At 47.0% G+C, this 22,272-nt stretch overlaps 2 protein-coding genes across 2 annotated transcripts in view; one reads left to right on the forward strand and one right to left on the reverse strand.

Moving 5' to 3' along the window:
* The window catches only part of LOC125625434 (carotenoid-cleaving dioxygenase, mitochondrial), a 91,214-nt gene that overhangs the window by 14,292 nt on the left and 54,650 nt on the right, over positions 1 to 22,272 (forward strand). The window lies entirely within an intron of this gene.
* On the reverse strand, positions 1,274 to 16,556 carry IL18 (interleukin 18). Its single transcript, XM_048827538.2, is given in 10 exon segments — positions 1,274 to 1,928; positions 2,693 to 2,838; positions 3,959 to 4,108; positions 5,379 to 5,387; positions 6,152 to 6,225; positions 14,798 to 14,856; positions 14,859 to 14,906; positions 14,909 to 15,111; positions 15,114 to 15,181; positions 16,552 to 16,556. Coding segments are annotated over 10 exon segments (993 nt in total). The 3' UTR covers positions 1,274 to 1,697.

Raw genomic sequence — 22,272 nt, forward strand, 5'->3', positions numbered from 1 at the left:
GAGGGCAACTCCTCCACTCTCAGATACAAATTTCTAGCCTTTTATAAAGTGGCTATTGTCACTAAGGGCTTGTCTACACTGGCAATTTACAGCGCTGCAACTTTCTCGCTTGGGGTGCAAAAAAACCCACACCCCTGAGCGCAGCAAGTTTCAGTGCTGTAAAGGGCCAGTATAGACAGTGCACCAGCGCTGGGAGCCGCGGCCCTTGTGGAGGTGGATTTTTTTAGAGCTCTCTTCCAGCGCTCTGCCACGACTACACAAGCCCAGTAGAGCTCTGTGTAGTGATGTGTGGTGCAGCCTAGCCCTGTCTCACTCCTGTGTGATCACTGGTGTGTCATAAGTGTACTCTGAAGCCAACTGGGTCTGGGCTAAGTCTAGTCCCGGTCTCTAGCTCTTTGGCTGTAGAGTTTATACCCAGCTTCAACCCTCTTTTCTAACCTCTTCCTCAGGATGTGGCACTCTGCAGTCCAGCTGCCTCAGACCTTGCACCTGTTTTCATACCCTTCTCTTCCCCCCACACCCCTTCTACCTAGCTGTAGGCACTCTGCATTCTAGTTTAACCCTTTTGGGAACAGTGTGACAGGAAAGCAAGGAGCACAGGCTTAGCAAAGAAGTTTCTTAACAACAGTCAGTGCTCTTATAAAGCACCAGAGAGCTAGTAAAATAAAATAAAAGTCCTGAGATGCCTCCTCCCCTAATCGGACCTCCACCCTTCTGGAAGTCTGAGGTTGGGACAGCATTTAGGCTAGGCAGGGTCCTTCCTGCTGATATATGATGACAGACAGCCCACCTTTTTCAGGCTATGTCTAATTGTAAGCTAGGTAGCTTGATGAGAGTTAGCATGTGTACAGAGTATCTGAGGTAGCATGGCTTAGTAGGGCTGAGTACGTACCCACGGGTTTTGTGCTCAGCATGGCTAAGACATGCTGCTGCTCGCCCAATCCTGCAGCTACACTACGATTCGTACTTGTGCGTTAGCTATCGCAAGTATAGGTAAATGAGCTGGGAAATCACACCCCTAGCGTGTAGGGGAGATGTAGCCTTTCATAACACCCCCTTTTAAAATACAGTTTCTTCCCCTTTATATATGTGCCTAAGCTGACAAGGTTAGCCATGTGGTCAGTTCCTAGTACAAAACGGAGTCTGTCGGACCCGGACCCATCCTGTTACGGCACAGATGGATAGAAAGACAGCAAGTCTTCCTCATAGGAGTCTGCAAAATCTACTTCAGTTTTACATGTTGTGATAGAGGGAGACATAAATGAACACTTCATTAAAAAAAAAATCAAAAAGTTCATTTAATTCCAAATGTAATACTTAATTCAAAAAGTTGGCAATGACAATCTTATGCAAAGACTTGCTTTATTTTTTTGGAGAAGGCATTGTAGTAATAGCAGCCTTACCATAGAAGCCGTTGTAACTAGCAACAGACGTTCATCTCTATGATCATAAAATTCCTAAGCTCCATGTCCGCCAATTTATGTTTCAGTATTTGCTCTCAGCTGCAGGTAAGAATTGAAAAGTGTTAATCCTGGAGTCAATAAACTCAGCACAAACCCTGAGGAATTTAACTCAGTGCCCGGAGGCTGTGTGTTTGAGTGGTTACACAGTTTAGCATAGAGATAATTTGACCACTTATGTAATAAAAGTTGGATAAAAATGGCCAAGATATTGCTTGTGTATGGTACGTTATCAAATCAGTTTATTTGGGAGACAGTCATATATATGGATTCATCCACTTGGTCTTCATTTTCACATTGCTTTAAAATCAGTTTGCTTAAGTCCTCTTCTTTCTGAAAGGCCAAGAAGTAGCCTCGCATTAGTGAAGATTCAAATTTGAATGCTTTTGTGTGTATTGGTGAAACTGACTTTTGGATGAAGATGATGTCACTGCTTTGTTCATGAATTTCTACCGGAACTTCTTCTTCCTGAAATGGAGGAAATATGCAGATTAACTACCAGTGCAAAAACTTGACATTTGTCTGTAGTTTTCACATCTCTACTTCAAGAACAGTTTAACATGTTCTAGCAGAGGGTTTCTCATAACAGATTTTTTGGTTGCCTCAGAGTGCGGCCACCAACTCTTGCTGGTGGCTCCTCTGACAGTTTTTCCAAGCTGGAGCCCCACTGCCACAAGGCTGAAGCCTGAAGCTGAAGCTCACTGCCCCAGGCTGAAGCCCAGAGGCTGAAGTCTGGAGCCCGCCACCGGACTGGAGCTGAGGGTGGGGATGGGGAGGCTTAAGCCCAGAGCCCCGGGGCTGAAGCCCTCTCCTGGAACCCCGGCAAGCTGAAGCCCCTCTACGCCTGGGGAGGTGGGTTGGGAACTCACCAGGTGCCTGAGGTGTTGAAGGTTCCTCCCCCATCGAGCACAAACCACGGCCCCATGTGCCTGAAGATGTGCTGCCTGGAGTCCCCAGGAGGCTGTGCGGTGCATGGCACCAATCCCCTGCTGGTGGTGCCAGCAAACATCAAGGCAGTGCATCCAAGAGCAACAGCTGGAAGCTGTAGGAGCGGGCTGCTGCTTTGTCCCCCATCCCTATCTCCGCCCATGAGGCTGTTGTGGCCGCAGAAAAATCCCCAGGTGGCCACATTTGAGAAACACAGTCTAGCATGTTTAATTTTTTTCTTAATTTGGGTTCCTGATGTAACTGTCGAGTTAAGGCAAACACTAGAAACAGAGGGATTTACTTACCCTAAATCGAATAGTCTTTTCCCCACTTTCATGTGTGCAGTACATACAGTAAGTCTTGTTTTCTACCAGGACGCTGAATGCCACAGGCAACCCTTCCTCCAACGTGTAGTCTTTGTAATAATGGATGGTGAAATGCACTCCGCATCCTAAACACAAAGTACTTACTGTTAGGAGCCTGTGCAGAAAGTTTGCAAACAGCCATTTAAAAACAGACGTAAAGGGGTTCCAACAGTTTTATTATCCAGGCATCTTACTACTCCACCACAAGCAGCCTCTGTCCATGACCTTCCTTACAGCTGAATGGAGCTGGGATTTGTTTTGTGTACTGCCCTGTGACTGCTGATGACAAAAATTCAACTGGACTTCTGTTATCTTGTGGGCAAAAGAGTTAAGGGCTAGAGAGTGTGATGTCAGTGTGCAAATCCCTTGGAGCACATGCACAAGGTGAGGGTTGCATTTCCTTCTCATGTTGAATGTAAACAGGATCTGGAAATCTGGCACTGAACGAATAACTGAAAAAAGTGGGGACATGTAGAGATGGTGCTGATGCACACCAAAAGAGACTGACGAATTGCTCTTCGTGCCAGATACGTTGCCTTGCTTGTTCAATATAAAATGATGCTTCTCACTGACACTTAATACAAAATGGGGATTCAGAACTTTGCTTGTGATAGAGGTCTTTAGAAATCTTTGCAGCACTTCCCTAGCCCCTGGGCTTAGTTTCAGGCTATAGAGCCACATGCCTCTTTCATAGGTGTGGTACAGGACAATGTTTGGGGGGAGGTGGGGGGGAGGAATTCCCTGATCTTTTGTCTGCCCACAGCTAGAACTTCTGATCTTTGGCTTCTGCTGTGATGTGAAGCTGTACTCAGATTGGCCGACCTCCAAAATGTGCAAAATCTTTTTTGGCGAGGATTGATGTCTTTTATCTGAGCTTAGCTCTGTTCTTAGCTGGCATTAGGGACAAACTACAATTACTAGAAACTGTTGCTAAACTCGGGTCTAGCTGAGGTAATCCAAGAGGTACATGGGGCAAAAGCGTACCTGGAATGAAGAGCTGGGGCAATGGTTACAGGCAATGTTCCCTCTAATTTTTGACAGGCCGTGTGTGCAAAAAAATTGCGTCTGTTTAAATTGTTGTGCTTCTGTGCAAATTTTTGTGCATGCGGGGTTTTGCCATGTGAGTGGGGTTTAGGATCTGTGTGCACGCGCACAGCTTAGAGGAAACAGTTGTTATAGGACATGTAGAAACCAGAAGTATCATACCAGGTATCATCTCTTGATCTGCCATAGACTCAAATACATTCGTGACAGTATTCTCTGGTCCTGGCTGTACCACGAGTACCTGATTAGATGTGTTTCGAAAGATCTGGTGCTGTAGGGAGTGTTCCTTCTTCCAGTTGTCGCATTCCAGACCTTTTAATAAATACATTAATCAGACAGTCACAACTAACTCCACTCTTCCCAGAAACAACTAGGGACTTGGGTATAGTCCAAAGAATGCCAGAAAGCCCCTTTAGCCTATCTCCTGACCTAGTTCCATACAAAATGGTTGGTGGTGCCCACTTTATAACTTTTAGCTGAGTGGTTGGAGCACTCAGCTGGGATGTGGGAGGCCCAGATTCAGTTCCCCCCTCCCTGACAGAGGGGAAGAAAGGATTTGAACAGAGGTATCCCACCTCTCAGGAGATGCGCTAACCACTGAAGAATGGGATATTAATTCTGATGTAGGGTTCCCTCCATCTCTCCTGTTGAAGCTGTTCCACTGTGGATAAATATTGAAAGACTGATTGGAGCAGGTTGATTGGACCCAGGGTCTCCTGCCCCTCAGGTGGGTGTCCAAAGAGCTGGGTAGTAGACTTATTCTCTCGCTCTCTGGCCAAATGACTCTTTCGTGATAGAAATTATAGAGTGGATGGAGGCAGTACCTTCTCCTCCTCCCTTGAATTTTGAATGGGGCCGATCAAGTAGGCATGCACGGAGGGCACCTGCCGGCTTGGGCCTCTTGGGTGAGGCATTTAGCCACCTATTGTCTCCCAGTTTGTGAATCATTCCAGGGCTTAGGTGGGAGGTAGATGTCTGGACGCCTAGTGTGAGGCAGCGGTGTGGGCCCTAGAGGCAGAAACTTAGGCATCTAGGGAACTTCTACTCTGAAAAACTTCGACACCAAGTGAGTTTAGGTGCTTACTGGGTTTGGTGGATCGCAGCACGGACTTAAGTAGATTAGTGGATTCCATCTTTACTCTCGTCCCCAAACTGCCCACCAACCAGTTTGTGCCCAGGGAGAGCCTCCATGTTATAGATTGAAGAGCCCTGCTCTACATGTTCCATCATTGGAAGATGGCCCAGGATGTGCATTTGCTCTTCCAGTTTAGACTTCAGAAGAGAAGGCTAAATATAGGTAAGGACAGTGGGTGGAGTATCCTATAGGTGGCCTTTCCCCGATCCTCAAAGCCACCTGTGTGCCAGGTGAGCTGCTTCAGCTGCAGAACATCTTTGACTTGGAGTCACTTAATGAACTCAGGAAGGAGGGAGTTTTTTCCATGCCCACCACTCGTGTGTTAAGGTCACCACCAAATACTGATGAACACCATGGGGGGGATTAGCCAACAGTGTTGGGAATGGCAAGCAGAATCAGCACTAGCTGAGTCCAGAGTCATAAATGTCAAACAGATTTCAACTTTACCTTCATCATCTGTGTTCCAAGCGAGCGACGAAAGGGGAGAAGAGAAAAAACTGTTAGACTGTATACAAACAACAGATCGTTTTCTAACCAGTTTCATTCCCCAGTGTAAGCTGGAAAGCCCACCTCCACCACAACCATCACCCCTTCCAATTATCCTTTCTCTGGAGATGTCGTATAAGCAGCAAGTAGCCCATCAACCGAGGTACTGAGTCTGCAATGCTCCAGATTGATGCCTATGAGGAAACTGAAGTGAAATCAGAATAACAGTGATTTAAAAACAATTCAGCATTTTAACAGCTGAAATTACAGAAGACTCAAGCCAGGTCTACACGACAGACCTGTATCAAAATAACTGCGTCGCTCAGGGATGTGGATGGACTTTGCCGATGGGAGAAGCCCTCCTGTCAGCGTAGCAGTGGCCTCGCTAAAGCCCTACAGGGGTGCAGCTGCACGGGCACAGCTGTGCTGTAGCACTGTATGTGAAGACAAGCCCTTAGAGTGTTCGCTTGAATCTCAAGAAGCAGGCTTGGCTCCACTAACTTCTTATAGAGCATGTTGGGAAGACTGACTCAGAGACCCAGAACTGTCATTCGCCAAGCTGTGAGGACCAGTATTGCTCTGAAGGCTTCACAGGTTATGGAGAAGCAAAGTGGGCAGCTACAGAAGTCCATAAATCAACCCCAGCAATGGACTGAATTGCATGGCAAGTGCTGATCAGCTGCACAGAAATCCCAAAATGCACACCCCATCCAGTTATAAAAGAGGAGAGTTACCTGCAAAATAGAGGTCAAAGTCTTGCCCAAATTTCACTGCAAACACACGGATCTCTTCACAGCTCATCTTCACTCTGAACAGAGCAAAGGGAAAGGGTTCAGAGATGGGAACAATACTTCTCACCCTCCAGATCTAGAGGGCTAACTTGGGCCAGTTCTCTGCTCTCAGCTGGTGCACAGTTATGCCCACAACAGGGCTGGGAGGGAGACTGAAGTGTTTCACTACACATCAGCGGGAGGGCTGACGTTACCACTTAGTACAGGGGAGAGGGCAGACTGATTTTTATTTTATTTTACTTTTTGTAGTGCCCGTCATAGACTCTTGAGTATCTGTTTCTCCATTACCTTGTACCTTGTGTCATTTAAACCAGTGTACACTGGATGTAAAATACTAGAATTATGGTTTGATGCTGTTTTTCACCTTTTACACTCTTGCAGTGGTGTAAATGATGTCATAAGACATAGGGCAACAAAGAATAAGACCCGGAGTGCTCTATGCTAATTAAACAGTAGTTCATAGAATCATAGAATATCAGGGTTGGAGGGGACCTCAGGAGGTCATCTAATCCAACCCCCTGCTCAAAGCAGGGCCAATCCCCAATTTTTGCCCCAGATCCCTAAATGGCCCCCTCAAGGATTGAACTCACAACCTTGGGTTTAGCAGGCCAATGCTCAAACTACTGAGCTACAAATTTGTAAATGTCACTCATTTAATGAATTGCTCATAAGAAACCTAAAATGGTGATAGCTCAGCAAAATGCCATGTCACCATTTAATCTTCCCTACTGTGCAAGCAAAAAGTTATGTTACCTTGTGTGCATTTGGTTAACTGTTTCCAATTTGGGATCCTACGGATGTTAGTGTGACCTATAAAGTTTTAGGGATCTTTTTAGTTGATAGTGTGAAACATCTTGGGCTGGGCTGGTGCAGTGCTTCCAGCAGGGAAGGGGGATGTAATTTATTTTGCAGTGGCGGAGATTTGCTCATGGGCAGGTTTTTAACCATATTTTTAGTCCAGGTTGGATTCTGGCTCTGTAACCTTGATGCGACCTCTTTAGAGAGAGCCAGCAGACATCTAGAAGAGGAGGCTAAAATGTTTCACCCAGAGGATAACAACTCATTTTCCATGTTACCAAACTTTATTCACCAAAAGACTTACATCTTCAAACCTGGAGATTATCTCCACAAACCTGCTGGTCTCTGTGGCTTACAGGTTGCAGTTCTGTCTCCCTGCCTTCATGGCTAACTTGAAACTACTGAGGTGCTCTTAGATCGTTCATGTTCTTAGAGGTTCGTGCTGTGCAACAGCCTCTTCAAGTGACCTTGTATGGCAGTCAGACAAGTAGACTTTTCCCCCTCCTACCTAAAGGCAAGGTGAGCCAGAGCTGCTGCTAACGCATGTGCCCATACGAGTAATGGCCATAAAATTGCCAGGCCTGTTCACTTTACGTACAGCTACTCCATACTCTTCTGTTTTGTCTGACTTCAGATTTTACAGGTTGATTTGAGGAGACTCTATGCAGTTCACAAACATCCCTGTCTTCAGTGCTAGCAGCATGTCAGGAAAGGCGTATGGGATGTGGTCACCTCTCCTGCCTGGGATTTGACCCACAGGTTTCAGGATTCCAAATCAGCAATTCCATTGCTGTTAGTACTATTAGTTGGCAATGGTGGCAACCCGAATGCTCTGGTGACCAGAACAGAGAGACCAATCCACGTAGGTACGTATGCATGGGCACATTTCTTGGTTGTACAGTGCAATACACCAGGTCTGGCAAGAGGCTGGGATATTATAGAAGAGATTTTAAAAGCTAAAGTGCCAAAAAAATAAACTGCTGTACAGTTTAAGAAGTGATCAGCTAATTTAGAGCAAAAGTTGGCATTAAAACTCCTGCCCAATAGAGTACTGCTACATTTAATCTTTTCCTGCTTGCTCTCCTGCTAATCTAGCTGTGACTAAACTCTACCAGAAGAGTGAGTTTCAGACAGGCCCAGTTTCAGATGTCCTTAATTAAATCTTCAGTGTTTGTTCTTCCTCTTGGCAACTGAGATTGCTGTTCCTGTTGCTTGAGACTCCTCATGTAAGTAAAGATATTGAAAACTAGGTAGATCTGAGCCCCAAATTACCATGAACTGTAGGGTGACAGATGTCCTCAATGGGTTCTCTTCCCTAGATGGTTAACTGTCTATAGAATCATAGAATATCAGCGTTGGAAGGGACCCCAGAAGGTCATCTAGTCCAACCCCCTGCTCAAAGCAGGACCAATTCCCAGTTAAATCATCCCAGCCAGGGCTTTGTCAAGCCTGACCTTAAAAACCTCTAAGGAAGGAGATTCTACCACCTCCCTAGGTAACGCATTCCAGTGTTTCACCACCCTCTTAGTGAAAAAGTTTTTCCTAATATCCAATCTAAACCTCCCCCACTGCAACTTGAGACCATTACTCCTCGTTCTGTCATCTGCTACCATTGAGAACAGTCTAGAGCCATCCTCTTTGGAACCCCCTTTCAGGTAGTTGAAAGCAGCTATCAAATCCCCCCTCATTCTTCTCTTCTGCAGGCTAAACAATCCCAGCTCCCTCAGCCTCTCCTCATAACTCATGTGTTCCAGTCTCCTAATCATTTTTGTTGCCCTTCGCTGGACTCTCTCCAATTTATCCACATCCTTCTTGAAGTGTGGGGCCCAAAACTGGACACAGTACTCCAGATGAGGCCTCACCAATGTCGAATAGAGGGGAACGATCACGTCCCTCGATCTGCTCGCTATGCCCCTACTTATACATCCCAAAATGCCATTTGCCTTCTTGGCAACAAGGGCACACTACTTACTCATATCCAGCTTCTCATCCACTGTCACCCCTAGGTCCTTTTCCGCAGAACTGCTGCCTAGCCATTCGGCCCCTAGTCTGAAGCGGTGCATTGGATTCTTCCGTCCTAAGTGCAGGACCCTGCACTTATCCTTATTGAACCTCATCAGATTTCTTTTGGCCCAATCCTCCAATTTGTCTAGGTCCCTCTGTATCCTATCCCTCCCCTCCAGCGTATCTACCACTCCTCCCAGTTTAGTATCATCCGCAAATTTGCTGAGAGTGCAATCCACACCATCCTCCAGATCATTTATGAAGATATTGAACAAAACCGGCCCCAGGACCGACCCTTGGGGTACTCCACTTGATACCGGCTGCCAACTAGATATGGAGCCATTGATCACTACCCGTTGAGCCCGACAATCTAGCCAGCTTTCTACCCACCTTGTAGTGCATTCATCCAGCCCATACTTCCTTAACTTGCTGACAAGAATACTGTGGGAGACCGTGTCAAAAGCTTTGCTAAAGTCAAGAAACAATACATCCACTGCTTTCCCTTCATCCACAGAACCAGTAATCTCATCATAAAAGGCGATTAGATTAGTCAGGCATGACCTTCCCTTGGTGAATCCATGCTGGCTGTTCCTGATCACTTTCCTCTCATGCAAGTGCTTCAGGATTGATTCTTTGAGGACCTGCTCCATGATTTTTCCAGGGACTGAAGTGAGGCTGACTGGCCTGTAGTTCCCAGGATCCTCCTTCTTCCCTTTTTTAAAGATTGGCACTACATTAGCCTTTTTCCAGTCATCCGGGACTTCCCCGGTTCGCCACAAGTTTTCAAAGATAATGGCCAATGGCTCTGCAATCACAGCTGCCAATTCCTTCAGCACTCTCAGATGCAACTCGTCCGGCCCCATGGACTTGTGCACGTCCAGCTTTTCTAAATAGTCCCTAACCACCTCTATCTCCACAGAGGGCTGGCCATCTCTTCCCCATTTTGTGATGCCCAGCGTAGCAGTCTGGGAGCTGACCTTGTTAGTGAAAACAGAGGCAAAAAAAGCATTGAGTACATTAGCTTTTTCCACATCCTCTGTCACTAGTTTGCCTCCCTCATTCAGTAAGGGGCCCACACATTCCTTGGCTTTCTTCTTGTTGCCAACATACCTGAAGAAACCCTTCTTGTTACTCTTGACATCTCTGGCTAGCTGCAGCTCCAGGTGCGATTTGGCCCTCCTGATAACATTCCTACATGCCCGAGCAATATTTTTATACTCTTCCCTAGTTAGTCTAGCTAACTAACTAGAAACAAAACACAATCTTCTGTAACAGATTGCAAATGAGTGTCTACATACAAATAACGCAATTACTAAATTATAGTTCCCAAAAGGCCACAGGCCTAAAGTTCATATTCCCCTCTCCAGTGTAAGAGGTGTTGGTCACACTTTAATCACAGTGAGTAGTAAGCATATCGGGAGGGTAAGAATTAGCTTCTTAGCTGTCTGGATATATTGCTGTAGAAGTAAACCCACAATCTGTAATCTCCAAGATGCGGTACCTAACTATGTATTGTTATATGCTGAATTCTTCACAGGCATATGCAATTTTTCACACTGTACATAACCTCTGAAATGTTTGTTCTCCTATAAAAATATATGAATCATTTCCCTTGTTCCTGTTAACACTAATGATGTGAGATGGCTCTCGTTTGTTTGTTGGGGAATGCTGTAGTAACACCCAACTCATGCATGCTTCCAAAAGTATATCTCATAATCTAACTTGCTTTCACTGAGGGTTCAGATGGGGTTAACTAATTCTCCACTCAAGGGCAAACTACAACTTGGTATAAGTGTTAGAAGGATTTTCTGTGAGAAGTGCTCAGCTAACTAGGTATGGCTGTAGGAAAGGAGTTGAAGTGGGCCTGGTTTCATGAATACTCCCTGTAAGGGAACTTTCTTTCCAAGATACCGTCTTGGTAAATCTGCAGAGTGGGGCTTCCATGGGGATATAGGTTTGTATTCTGTACCCTACTTTTCACCATCACTGATTGAAAAGAGGATATGTGCAAGAAGGAGATACCAACACTTCTCTTTCTCTGTGCCTCAATTACAAGTGGTACAGTGAAGGATAATTATGGGGGGTGTCAAATAATTTGCCTAAATGGAGAATTATTTCAGGGTGGTTTGAGAGACTGCAGATCGCTTGGTATTCTCTCTCGATGAGGAGCAGTAGGCAGTTACAAGTTTTCCTGAATGTATTATTTCCTTCTGAAATAGACTTGTTTACCGCTCTTACTTTTTTTTTTCTATGTCTACCACTTTACTCTTACTTGGCTCTTATATCTTGAGTGTTTAGAAATTGCCTTTTTTATTACTCTTAATAATTTGTAAAGGGATTATAACCAAATGGTCTATATCCTACTATTGAACTGTCCTCAACTTGCTGCTTTTACATCTAACACAGACAAAAGAGGAAAACAAATTGGCACCCAGAGTAACTATACAAACAAATTTGGGAGTTTGATGGTAGAATAAATCTAAATTCCTTTCTGGAAAACACCAATGCCTCATTATGGCTAGCCTTGAATAGCGGCCCACTCTGACAATGAGTGTTCAGCTCAGGTAGGAAGAGATAAAGTCTAGTCCAAAGCACTGTGGATTTACTGGGATTTTGGATTCCCTGCTGCTTTGCCACAGGGAAACCTCCATCTGCATCCTTAATAGCTTTGCTAACCATTAAAGATACTGACAGGTTTCAGAGTAGCAGCCGTGTTAGTCTGTATCCGCAAAGAGAAAAGGAGGACTTGTGGCACCTTAGAGACTAACAAATTTATTTGCGCATAAGCTTTCGTGAGCTACAGCTCACTTCATCAGATGCAAACTATACACAGCACAGGTTACCTCACATGGCTTAAAACCCTCCCTTCTTGTTACTTTCCATTTTTCTCTCCTGAGCCACAAGAACACAAACGTGCTCTTTGGTCTGTACTCTAATGAAACTCTGTCAGTTTTCTGAACTATATTTTGGAATTAACTGTTCTTGGTTGCTCTATTTAAATTTACAGAAGTAAAACCCTTCTGAAAACTGACTCAGGCAACAGCTAGGTCTATTTTCTTGGCTTTGTGAAATGCTGCAAGACATTTCATCACTGGTCTGACACAAAAAGAAAAGGAGTACTTGTGGCACCTTAGAGACTAACCAATTTATTTGAGCATGAGCTTTCGTGAGCTACAGCTCACTTCATCAGATGCAAACTATACACAGCACAGGTTACCTCACATGGCTTAAAACCCTCACGAAAGCTCATGCTCAAATAAATTGGTTAGTCTCTAAGGTGCCACAAGTACTCCTTTTCTTTTTGCGAATACAGACTAACACGGCTGTTCCTCTGGTCTGACACAAGCATTTCTGTAAACTGGTGAGAACATGAGCAAAACTGTAGGTTAACCAAGCTGCCCTGCGGGTTTGACACTTCAGAGGTGACAAACCTGGCACCTCCAAATTGAGATTGAGATGCCTTTCCACTAACCACAGTAATGTTTCCTTGGTAAATCTGATCATACCAGCAAACACCAGATCTGGAGATGAAAAGTGCTTTTCATTATTTGTATGTGTTAGGTGGCCACTATTTGCAACTGTAAGTCTAATTGCTGGGGTCAATGCCTATAGGAATGGTCTAGAATACTTGGTCCTGCCTCAGTGCAGGGGACTGGATTATATGACCTATGCATGTCCCAGTCCCATATTTCTATGATTCAGTATTTTATGAGCATCCTTTATTATTCAAATCTAAATAAATAAATTAAAGTACACAATTTATGTTAAAAGTCAGCTAATTAGGGGCATCTTTTTAAGGGTGAGAAATTCTACACAAATTAGATTCAAACTGAAGCTTTCTGCACATTGCTCTCATGTTATTAAATGTCACTCTTTTCCATGGAACTAACCATCCTCAAACACTAGACTGCCACATTTCCTCCAAATCCACAGCATCATTACTGGCAGATGAAACAAAATGCTGCAATTGTACAGCGATTAGTCTTTTGTTAAAATACACATTAATGTTACTTTTCTTGTGAACAGCTCAGAGCACACGGAGTGCCTCCTTCAAACCTATTCCACTCAGGCAGGACTTTATCTGCCTCCCAACCCTACTCACCATAACAATGCAGACTGAAGTCACTAATAAACCTGGGCATATTTGTTAAATGCAGGTGCTTAAGTGAAGGCTCCGTGTGGAGGACAGCATTTGCCTCTTACTGTATAAGCCAGGGATGGCCAAACTGCTGCTCTTTTACAGTTAAAGTGCAGCTTGCAGAGCCCCCCCCCAGCATCCCCATTCTCTGCTTACTAGAAGGGGGTGGAGCTCGTGGCTTCTGCCCTGGCTGCAGCATGGTGGTGGGGCTAGGGGCTTGTTCCAGAGAGAGGATGGTTGCCCGTTGAGGGGGGGGGGGCAATTTAAAAGTCCCCCCCCCAACAGCTTGAGTTATGCCCCTCCCAGGTACACCCTCCCTCTTACCCTCAGTGGTTCTCCCTGCAGATCCCAGCTGTTTGCTGCTGCCTCTCCCCACAGCCCAGCTTGCCAGCTCCAGCAGCTGCTGTGCAGGGAGGAGGCTCAGTGGCACCTTGTGACTGAAGGGAGCCTGCAAATCCTGGCAAAAATCTGGGGGGAGGGCATGTGGCCCCATGTCTTCCCCCCCCACCCCATGTCACCTCAGGCTTTTGCCCAGCAAGGAAGGGGGTGTCACGGTTTCAACCCTGTGGGGCACTCCTGCCAGGGCTCGGGACTTCAGCAGGAGCAGGGCTGAAGCCCCAAATCCAGACAGACACCTCCTGGCAGACCACAGCCCCAAGATCCCCCTCCCCACAGGGCTGAAGCCCTGAACCCCACCACCCCAGCAGTCATGCCCCGTTCTTGAACTTCTGAAGATTGTCATATGCAGCTTGGAGGGTGAGTAAGTTTAGCAACCCCTGGTATAAGCAAACATTTATTTTGCAAGGTCTTTTTACGCTGAAAAAACTATCAAACAAAGAAATGCACAACACTTCATCAGTTTCAAGGTTCCCCTGTGCCGATTGGGGGAGTCAGAATCAAAGCAGCAGGGCCAGAGTTTTCTCACTGGAAGTCTCTATCTGGGCACTTTTACTCTAACTCAGTGCCCAAAAGAGCTCTCCTTCCGCCCCCCGCCCCGCTCTTTAATAAAACGTATTTGCCGCCCCCGTGAACTGGATCAGTGGGTTTTCAACCGTTTTTCATTGGCAGACCCCTAAACAATTTCGAACAGAGGTGTGGACCCGTTTGGAAATCTATTTTCTGGATATATAGTTGAATTCAGTTTTCAGTCTCTCTTGTCCCAGACAGGCTGAGAACCCCTGAACTGGACCGGTCCAAAGGGAGATGTGTTTTAAAAGCAAAGGTGGATGTTGGGGAATGAAGGGCGAGGCTGCTCCAGGCGCCAGCCGGCTGCTGGCTTGTGGAAGTTAGGGGGAGGAGGGCACAGCCGCAAGCGAGCCGCGGCTGAGTTTCGGGAGCAGCCTGTGCGCCCCACGGAGAAGCGGCGGGGCTGGGTGGAAGCCGGTGGTCGCCTCTGTCCTAGCCGCCGGGGCTGTGCCGTGGGGAAGGAGCGGGCTCGCTGCGCCGAGGCTCCTCCCCAGTGCCCCAGCCCCGAGGCACCCGCGCAGGGAGCATCCCACCCCGGGAGAGCCAGAGAGGTCCCGGGCGGGCGGGGGCGCGGGGGGAGCGGCCGGACCACCGGCTCCCGACCCCGCTTGGCGGGGCTCCCCCCTAGCGCCAGCGCCCCAGCTTGGCTCCCGCCACCCCCGAGGCCGGGCAGCGGTCCCTACCTGCCTCCTGCAGCCGAGTCCGGAGCGCAATGCGCAGCGCAGCCAGAAGCCGGGGAGGGAGGAGCGCAGCCCGGCTGGAGGCGGGGAGAGCGCAGCGCACGCTGCCTGCTCGCGGGGGAGGGGGTCCCCCGCCGGGCTCCCGCCCCGCCGAGCCCCGGGAGCTCACCAGCGAGCGCCCTTCGAGCTCAGCCCCGCGCCCTGCAGAGCCCCTGACTTGCCCTTGGGTTATTTAGCTGCAGCGATGCTCGAAGCCAGGTCCGCCCTTTGCTCTCCTGCCCCGTTTATACTGCTAGGGAGCTGCAGTTCTCTGGCCAGAAGGACCCCAAAGCGCTTTGCAAGCCAGACCCAGGAACCACTTCACCTGTGGTTGAAATGCAGCCTCCTCTGGCGTGGAACACAGCAGCTGACAGCTCAAAGTTACATAGGGTGTGGAGTAATCCCCATCAAACTGGAGCTTCAGAGGGAATGAATGGAATTACCCAAATCAGAAGTGAGCCAGGACACCAGAAGCAACAGTTAACAGTTGTTTTCTCATATACTATGGACACTTTAATGACCATACATCTTCCAGACTTTAGTTTTATATATTGTCCAAAAGAAGGCACTTCCAACTAGCAGCTTGCCCCAGCATCATGCTGCGGCATTGGCTAGATTTTGAGGCATGCTCCTTCAACATCAATGATAGGGCTTTGTATCTGGGGACCTGAGCTGTTGCATTTTACTCTGGATTCTTGTAATATTGCTATGAGAAATATCAAGCCAACTAGACAATCTGAAGTGTAAATCAGGATGTTCCCAATAGATCTGTATACACACAGGCAGGCTCGTATCACTTCCCCTTTTGTCAGCACAATCAAGAAACAAAATATATCAGTTTGTGCAAACAGTGTGCTGGAGCTTTCAGAGTGGGACATGCCAGCACATGCAATGCTGGGAGCTTGAGGCCATCCCTGCAGAAGGCACATCCTGTTTTCTTACCCAACTTGTTACAATCAGCTGTTTTGCTCTGTAACTGATGTCACAGATGGAAGTTGCAGTTTTGAAACAGATGTCAGAAATAGCATCAGTGCATACTCTTCCCACCCACCCCCCACTTGTGTAAAACATCCCGCAAGTGTCTCTCCCTTGCACTGGAGGGGCCACTTTAGGTGTGAATAGTCAATCTTTTGGTTGTAATGAAATTGCCAAGAAATATACCAATTGTGAGAATGTTTCTTTAGTCCAGTAGGATGGAGGAATGAGACCACCAACTCATTTTCCATGTTACCAAACATCCGCCAGATGACATTGTGTTTCTATTTTATACTGACCCAGGCTGGATACAAACTAAAAACAAAGAAATAAAAACTTCTGTGTCCCATTACTAATCCCCCAAAACCTTCCAGTCCCACAATGTGATGCTAATTAGTTTGTCATTCCTTTGGGGACTGTCTTTATGTTTGTACACCATGTAGCACAATGCGGCCCTGATCTTGGCACTACTGTAATACAAATAATAATAATAATGAATAATAATAGTCCCATGTTTTGCTATCTTTTTTATAATGCCAGATAGCAAAACACCCAGGGAGTGACTGTCCAGTCCACCCGCTGACTTTGGCAAACTCAAGGTTTATGACTAGGCTAACAAATATCCTTATAACAGGTTTCAGAGTAGCAGCCGTGTTAGTCTGTATCCATAAAAAGGAGTACTTGTGACACCTTAGAGACTAACAAATTTATTAGAGCATAAGCTTTCGTGAGCTACAGCTCACTTCATCGCATGTATACAGTGGAAAATGTAAAGGGGGGACTTTATATACACAGGTTTCAGAGGAACAGCCGTGTTAGTCTGTATTCGCAAAAAGAAAAGGAGTACTTGTGGCACCTTAGAGACTAACCAATTTATTTGAGCATGAGCTTTCGTGAGCTACAGCTCACTTCATCGGATGCATACCGTGGTGTCATAAATATAAAGGGAAGGGTAAACCCCTTTGAAATCCCTCCTGGCCAGGGGAAAGCTCTTCTCACCTGTAAAGGGTTAAGAAGCTAAAGGTAAACTCGCTGGCACCTGACCAAAATGACCAATGAGGAGACAAGATACTTTCAAAAGCTGGGAGGAGGGAGAGGAACAAAGGGTCTGTGTCTGTCTGTATGCTGCTCTTGCCAGAGACAGAACAGGAATGGAGTCTTAGAACTTTTAGTAAGTAATCTAGCTAGGTATGTGTTAGATTATGATTCCTTTAAATGGCTGAGAAAAGCATTGTGCTGAATAGAATAACTATTTCTGTCTGTGCATCTTTTTTGTAACTTAAGGTTTTGCCTAGAGGGGTTCTCTATGTTTTTGAATCTAATTACCCTGTAAGATATCTACCATCCTGATTTTACAGGGGGGATTTCTTTATTTCTATTTACTTCTATTTTTTATTAAAAGTCTTCTTGTAAAAACTGAATGCTTTTTCATTGTTCTCAGATCCAAGGGTTTGGGTCTGTGGTCACCTATGCAAATTGGTGGGGCTTTTTATCCAACATTTCCCAGGAAAGGGGGGGTGCAAGTGTTGGGAGGATTGTTCATTGTTCTTAAGATCCAAGGGTCTGGGTCTGTAGTCACCTAGGCAAATTGGTGAGGCTTTTTACCAAACCTTGTCCAGGAAGTGGGGTGCAAGGTTTTGGGAAGTATTTTGGGGGGAAAGATGCGTCCAAACAGCTCTTCCCCAGTAACCAGTATTAGTTTGGTGGTGGTAGCGGCCATTCCAAGGATAACGGGTGTAATATTTTGTACCTTGGGGAAGTTTTGACCTAAGCTGGTAAAGATAAGCTTAGGAGGTTTTTCATGCAGGTCCCCACATCTGTACCCTAGAGTTCAGAGTGGGGGAGGAACCTTGACATGGTGGCACAGTGGTGGGATTAACCTGAAATCATCTGAGATCCAGTTGAGATTTTTTGAACTAGAAATACAGATTTTAAAAAGGAAATTTTTTTTTCTTTGGAAAGAAAGTCCAGAAAGCAGCTTTGAAACTGAAAGCAGCTTGGTTTCTCTCTGCTTTGTGGCCAAGCAGAGACAAAAGGGGATTATCTTGTGAATTGCAGGTTTTCTTTGCCTGGAGGCAGGGTACTTAACTCCTGCAGGGAAATTCACAGTCTTCCAACCCATTGTTTTTTTTTTTTCTTTTCTTCCTCAAAGTAAATAGGGGGTGTGTGTTCTACCCATTTGCTTTTTCTTTGGGCTGGGTAAGCAGGTTTCCAAGCAGTTGGAGGTTTTTTGCTTTAATTTGGGCCCAGAGCAGAGACAAGGGAATTGTCTTTTTCTGTAGGCTGACAATCACTATCAGAGAATAGGTATTCTATTGCAGCACAGCAAAATTTTACAGCCAAGTTTTGTTTGTTTATTTCTAAACCTCGGGTGTAAAGTTAGTTAAAAACAGAGAGGTTAGAATGACCAAATCCTCAGCTTGGCTACAGCTCGAATTAGCCAAATTTCAGGCTGAGGAAAGACAAAGGGAACATGAAAGACAGATAGAACTCATGCAGCTGAAGAAGGAACAAGAAAGGGAGGCAGAACAACACCAAGAGGCTGCCCACAAGAGGGAAATGGAAGCAAGGGACAAAGAAATGGAAGCAAGGGCCAAAGAACTGGAGGAGAAGGAAAAAGAGAGGAAGCATGTGGAGGAGGTGGAGAAGATAAAGGCTCAGCAGAATATCCCAACAAACCCTAGCAATCCTTCTCCAAGTACCACTTCCCATCCCAGAAAGTTCCCCACCTACAAGGCAGGCGATGATACTGAGGCCTTCCTAGAAAACTTCGAAAGGGCCTGCCTTGGGTACAACATCTCTACTGACCAATACATGGTAGAGCTGAGGCCGCAGCTCAGTGGACCCTTAGCTGAGGTGGCAGCTGAAATGCCTAAAGAACACATGAACAAGTATGAACTGTTTAAATCCAAGGCGAGAGTCAGAATGGGGATAACGCCCGAGCAGTCTCGTCGGAGGTTCAGAGCCCTAAGGTGGAAACCAGACATGTCATTTACCCGACATGCCTACCACATTGTGAAACATTGGGATGCCTGGATATCAGGAGCAAGTGTTGAATCTCCAGTAAATTTGCCCTTCCTAATGCAAATGGAACAATTCTTAGAAGGTGTTCCTGAGGAAATAGAAAGATACATCCTAGATGGGAAACCCAAAACTGTAATTGAGGCAGGAGAGATTGGAGCCAGATGGGTGGAGGTGGCAGAGAAGAAGAAAACTGGTCGCAGTTGGAGCGGAGACCAGAAGGGACCACCCCAGACCACACCCTATTACCGGGGGCCGCCCAAAGCCCCACCTACCTCCCAAAGAACCCTCCAGACCCCTTATCGTCCCACCACCCCGTTCTCCAGCAACCCTCCTCGCCCCAGTGACCCGTCAGCTGGACGATGTTTTAAGTGTAACGAGCTGGGGCATGTAAAGGCCAACTGCCCCAAGAACCCCAACAGATTACAGTTCATTGCACCGGAATCACACCAGAGGTCCACAGGCCCAGATACCTCCCAGATACCCTTGGAGCGGAGGGAAACTGTGAGTGTGGGCGGGAAGAAGGTCACCGCGTGGAGGGACACCGGAGCACAAGTGTCAGCTATCCATGCTTCCTTAGTGGACCCCAATTTAATCAACCCAGAGATCCAAGTGACGATTCAACCCTTCAAGTCCAACTCTTTCAATTTGCCTACAGCCAAGTTGCCTGTCCAGTACAAGGGCTGGTCAGGAATGTGGACTTTTGCAGTCTATGATGATTATCCCATCCCCATGCTGTTGGGGGAAGACTTGGCCAATCATGTGAAGCAGGCCAAGAGGGTGGGAATGGTCACCCGCAGCCAGGCTAAACAAGCCGTGAGGCCTAGCTCTGTTCCGGAAACTTCTATCAGGACCCAGTCAGAGGTGATGGACCTGGACCCCAGGCCAATGTCTGCAACAGCAGTAGTGGATCCAGTCCCAGAGACCCAGACGGAACCAGTCCCAGAACCGGAACCAGCCGAACAACCAACACCAGACCCCGTGTCAGCACTGAATCCAGTACTTGCAACCTCAACACCAGAGGGCCCCACCGAACCTGAACTGGCAGCAGCCGATAACCCGACCCAAGAGGCTCAGCCGGAGCCTGAATCCCAACATAGTGCACCAGCGGAGAGCGGTTCACAGTCAACAGAAACCGCTCCATCCCCTATATCGCTTCCAGAGGGACCAAGCCTAGGTCCACAATCCCATGAGGAACTGATGTCTCCAGCATCAAGGGAACAGTTCCAGACCGAACAGGAAGCAGATGAAAGCCTCCAGAGAGCTTGGACGGCGGCACGGAGCAACCCACCGCCTCTCAGCTCTTCTAATCGATCCAGGTTTGTTGTGGAAAGAGGACTTTTATACAAGGAAACTCTTTCTGGTGGACACCAGGAAGACTGGCATCCTCAGAGACAGTTGGTAGTTCCAACTAAATACCGGGCCAAGCTCTTGAGCTTAGCCCATGATCACCCTAGTGGCCATGCTGGGGTGAACAGGACCAAAGACCGTTTGGGGGGGTCATTCCACTGGGAGGGAATGGGCAAGGATGTTTCTACCTATGTCCAGTCTTGTGAGGTGTGCCAAAGAGTGGGAAAACCCCAAGACCAGGTCAAAGCCCCTCTCCAGCCACTCCCCATCATTGAAGTTCCATTTCAGCGAGTAGCTGTGGATATTCTGGGTCCTTTTCCGAAAAAGACACCCAGAGGAAAGCAGTACATACTGACTTTCATGGATTTTGCCACCCGATGGCCGGAAGCAGTAGCTCTAAGCAACACCAGGGCTAAAAGTGTGTGCCAGGCACTAGCAGACATTTTTGCCAGGGTAGGTTGGCCCTCCGACATCCTCACCGATGCAGGGACTAATTTCCTGGCAGGAACTATGAAAAACCTTTGGGAAGCTCATGGGGTAAATCACTTGGTTGCCACTCCTTACCATCATCAAACAAATGGCATGGTGGAGAAGTTTAATGGAACTTTGGGGGCCATGATACGTAAATTCGTAAATGAGCACTCCAATGATTGGGACCTAGTGTTGCAGCAGTTGCTCTTTGCCTACAGAGCTGTACCACATCCCAGTTTAGGGTTTTCCCCATTTGAACTTGTATATGGCCGTGAGGTTAAGGGGCCATTGCAGTTGGTGAAGCAGCAATGGGAGGGATTTACACCTTCTCCAGGAACTAACATTCTGGACTTTGTAACCAACCTACAGAACACCCTCCGAACCTCTTTAGCCCTTGCTAGAGAAAACTTACAGGATGCTCAAAAAGAGCAAAAAGCCTGGTATGATAAACATGCCAGAGAGCGTTCCTTCAAAGTAGGAGACCAGGTCATGGTCTTAAAGGCGCTCCAGGCCCATAAAATGGAAGCATCGTGGGAAGGGCCATTCACGGTCCAGGAGCGCCTGGGAGCTGTTAATTATCTCATAGCATTCCCCACCTCCAACCGAAAGCCGAAGGTGTACCATATTAATTCTCTAAAGCCCTTTTATTCCAGAGAATTAAAGGTTTGTCAGTTTACAGCCCAGGGAGGAGACGACGCTGAGTGGCCTGAAGGTGTTTACTACGAAGGGAAATGTGCTGGTGGTGTGGAAGAGGTGAACCTCTCCATGACCCTTGGGCGTATGCAGCGACAGCAGATCCAGGAGCTGTGCACTAGCTACGCGCCAACGTTCTCAGCCACCCCAGGACTGACTGAACGGGCATACCACTCCATTGACACAGGTAATGCTCACCCAATTAGGGTCCAACCTTACCGGGTGTCTCCTCAAGCTAAAACTGCTATAGAACGGGAGATCCAGGATATGTTACAGATGGGGGTAATCCGCCCCTCTGAAAGTGCATGGGCATCTCCAGTGGTTCTAGTTCCCAAACCAGATGGGGAAATACGTTTTTGCGTGGACTACCGTAAGCTAAATGCTGTAACTCGCCCAGACAACTATCCAATGCCACGCACAGATGAACTATTAGAGAAACTGGGACGGGCCCAGTTCATCTCTACCTTGGACTTAACCAAGGGGTACTGGCAGGTACCGCTAGATGAATCTGCCAAGGAAAGGTCAGCCTTCATCACACATCTCGGGCTGTATGAATTTAATGTACTCCCTTTCGGGCTGCGAAATGCACCCGCCACTTTCCAAAGACTTGTAGATGGTCTCCTAGCGGGATTAGGAGAATATGCAGTCGCCTACCTTGACGACGTGGCCATATTTTCGGATTCCTGGGCAGACCACCTGGAACATCTACAAAAAGTCCTTGAGCGCATAAGGGAGGCAGGACTAACTGTTAAGGCTAAGAAGTGTCAAATAGGCCTAAACAGAGTGACTTACCTTGGACACCAGGTGGGTCAAGGAACTATCAGCCCCCTACAGGCCAAAGTGGATGCTATCCAAAAGTGGCCTGTCCCAAAGTCAAAGAAACAGGTTCAATCCTTCTTAGGCTTGGCCGGTTATTACAGACGATTTGT

The sequence above is a fragment of the Caretta caretta genome, chromosome 22 (assembly GCF_965140235.1).
Source record: "Caretta caretta isolate rCarCar2 chromosome 22, rCarCar1.hap1, whole genome shotgun sequence".
Taxonomy (NCBI): Eukaryota; Metazoa; Chordata; order Testudines; family Cheloniidae; genus Caretta; species Caretta caretta.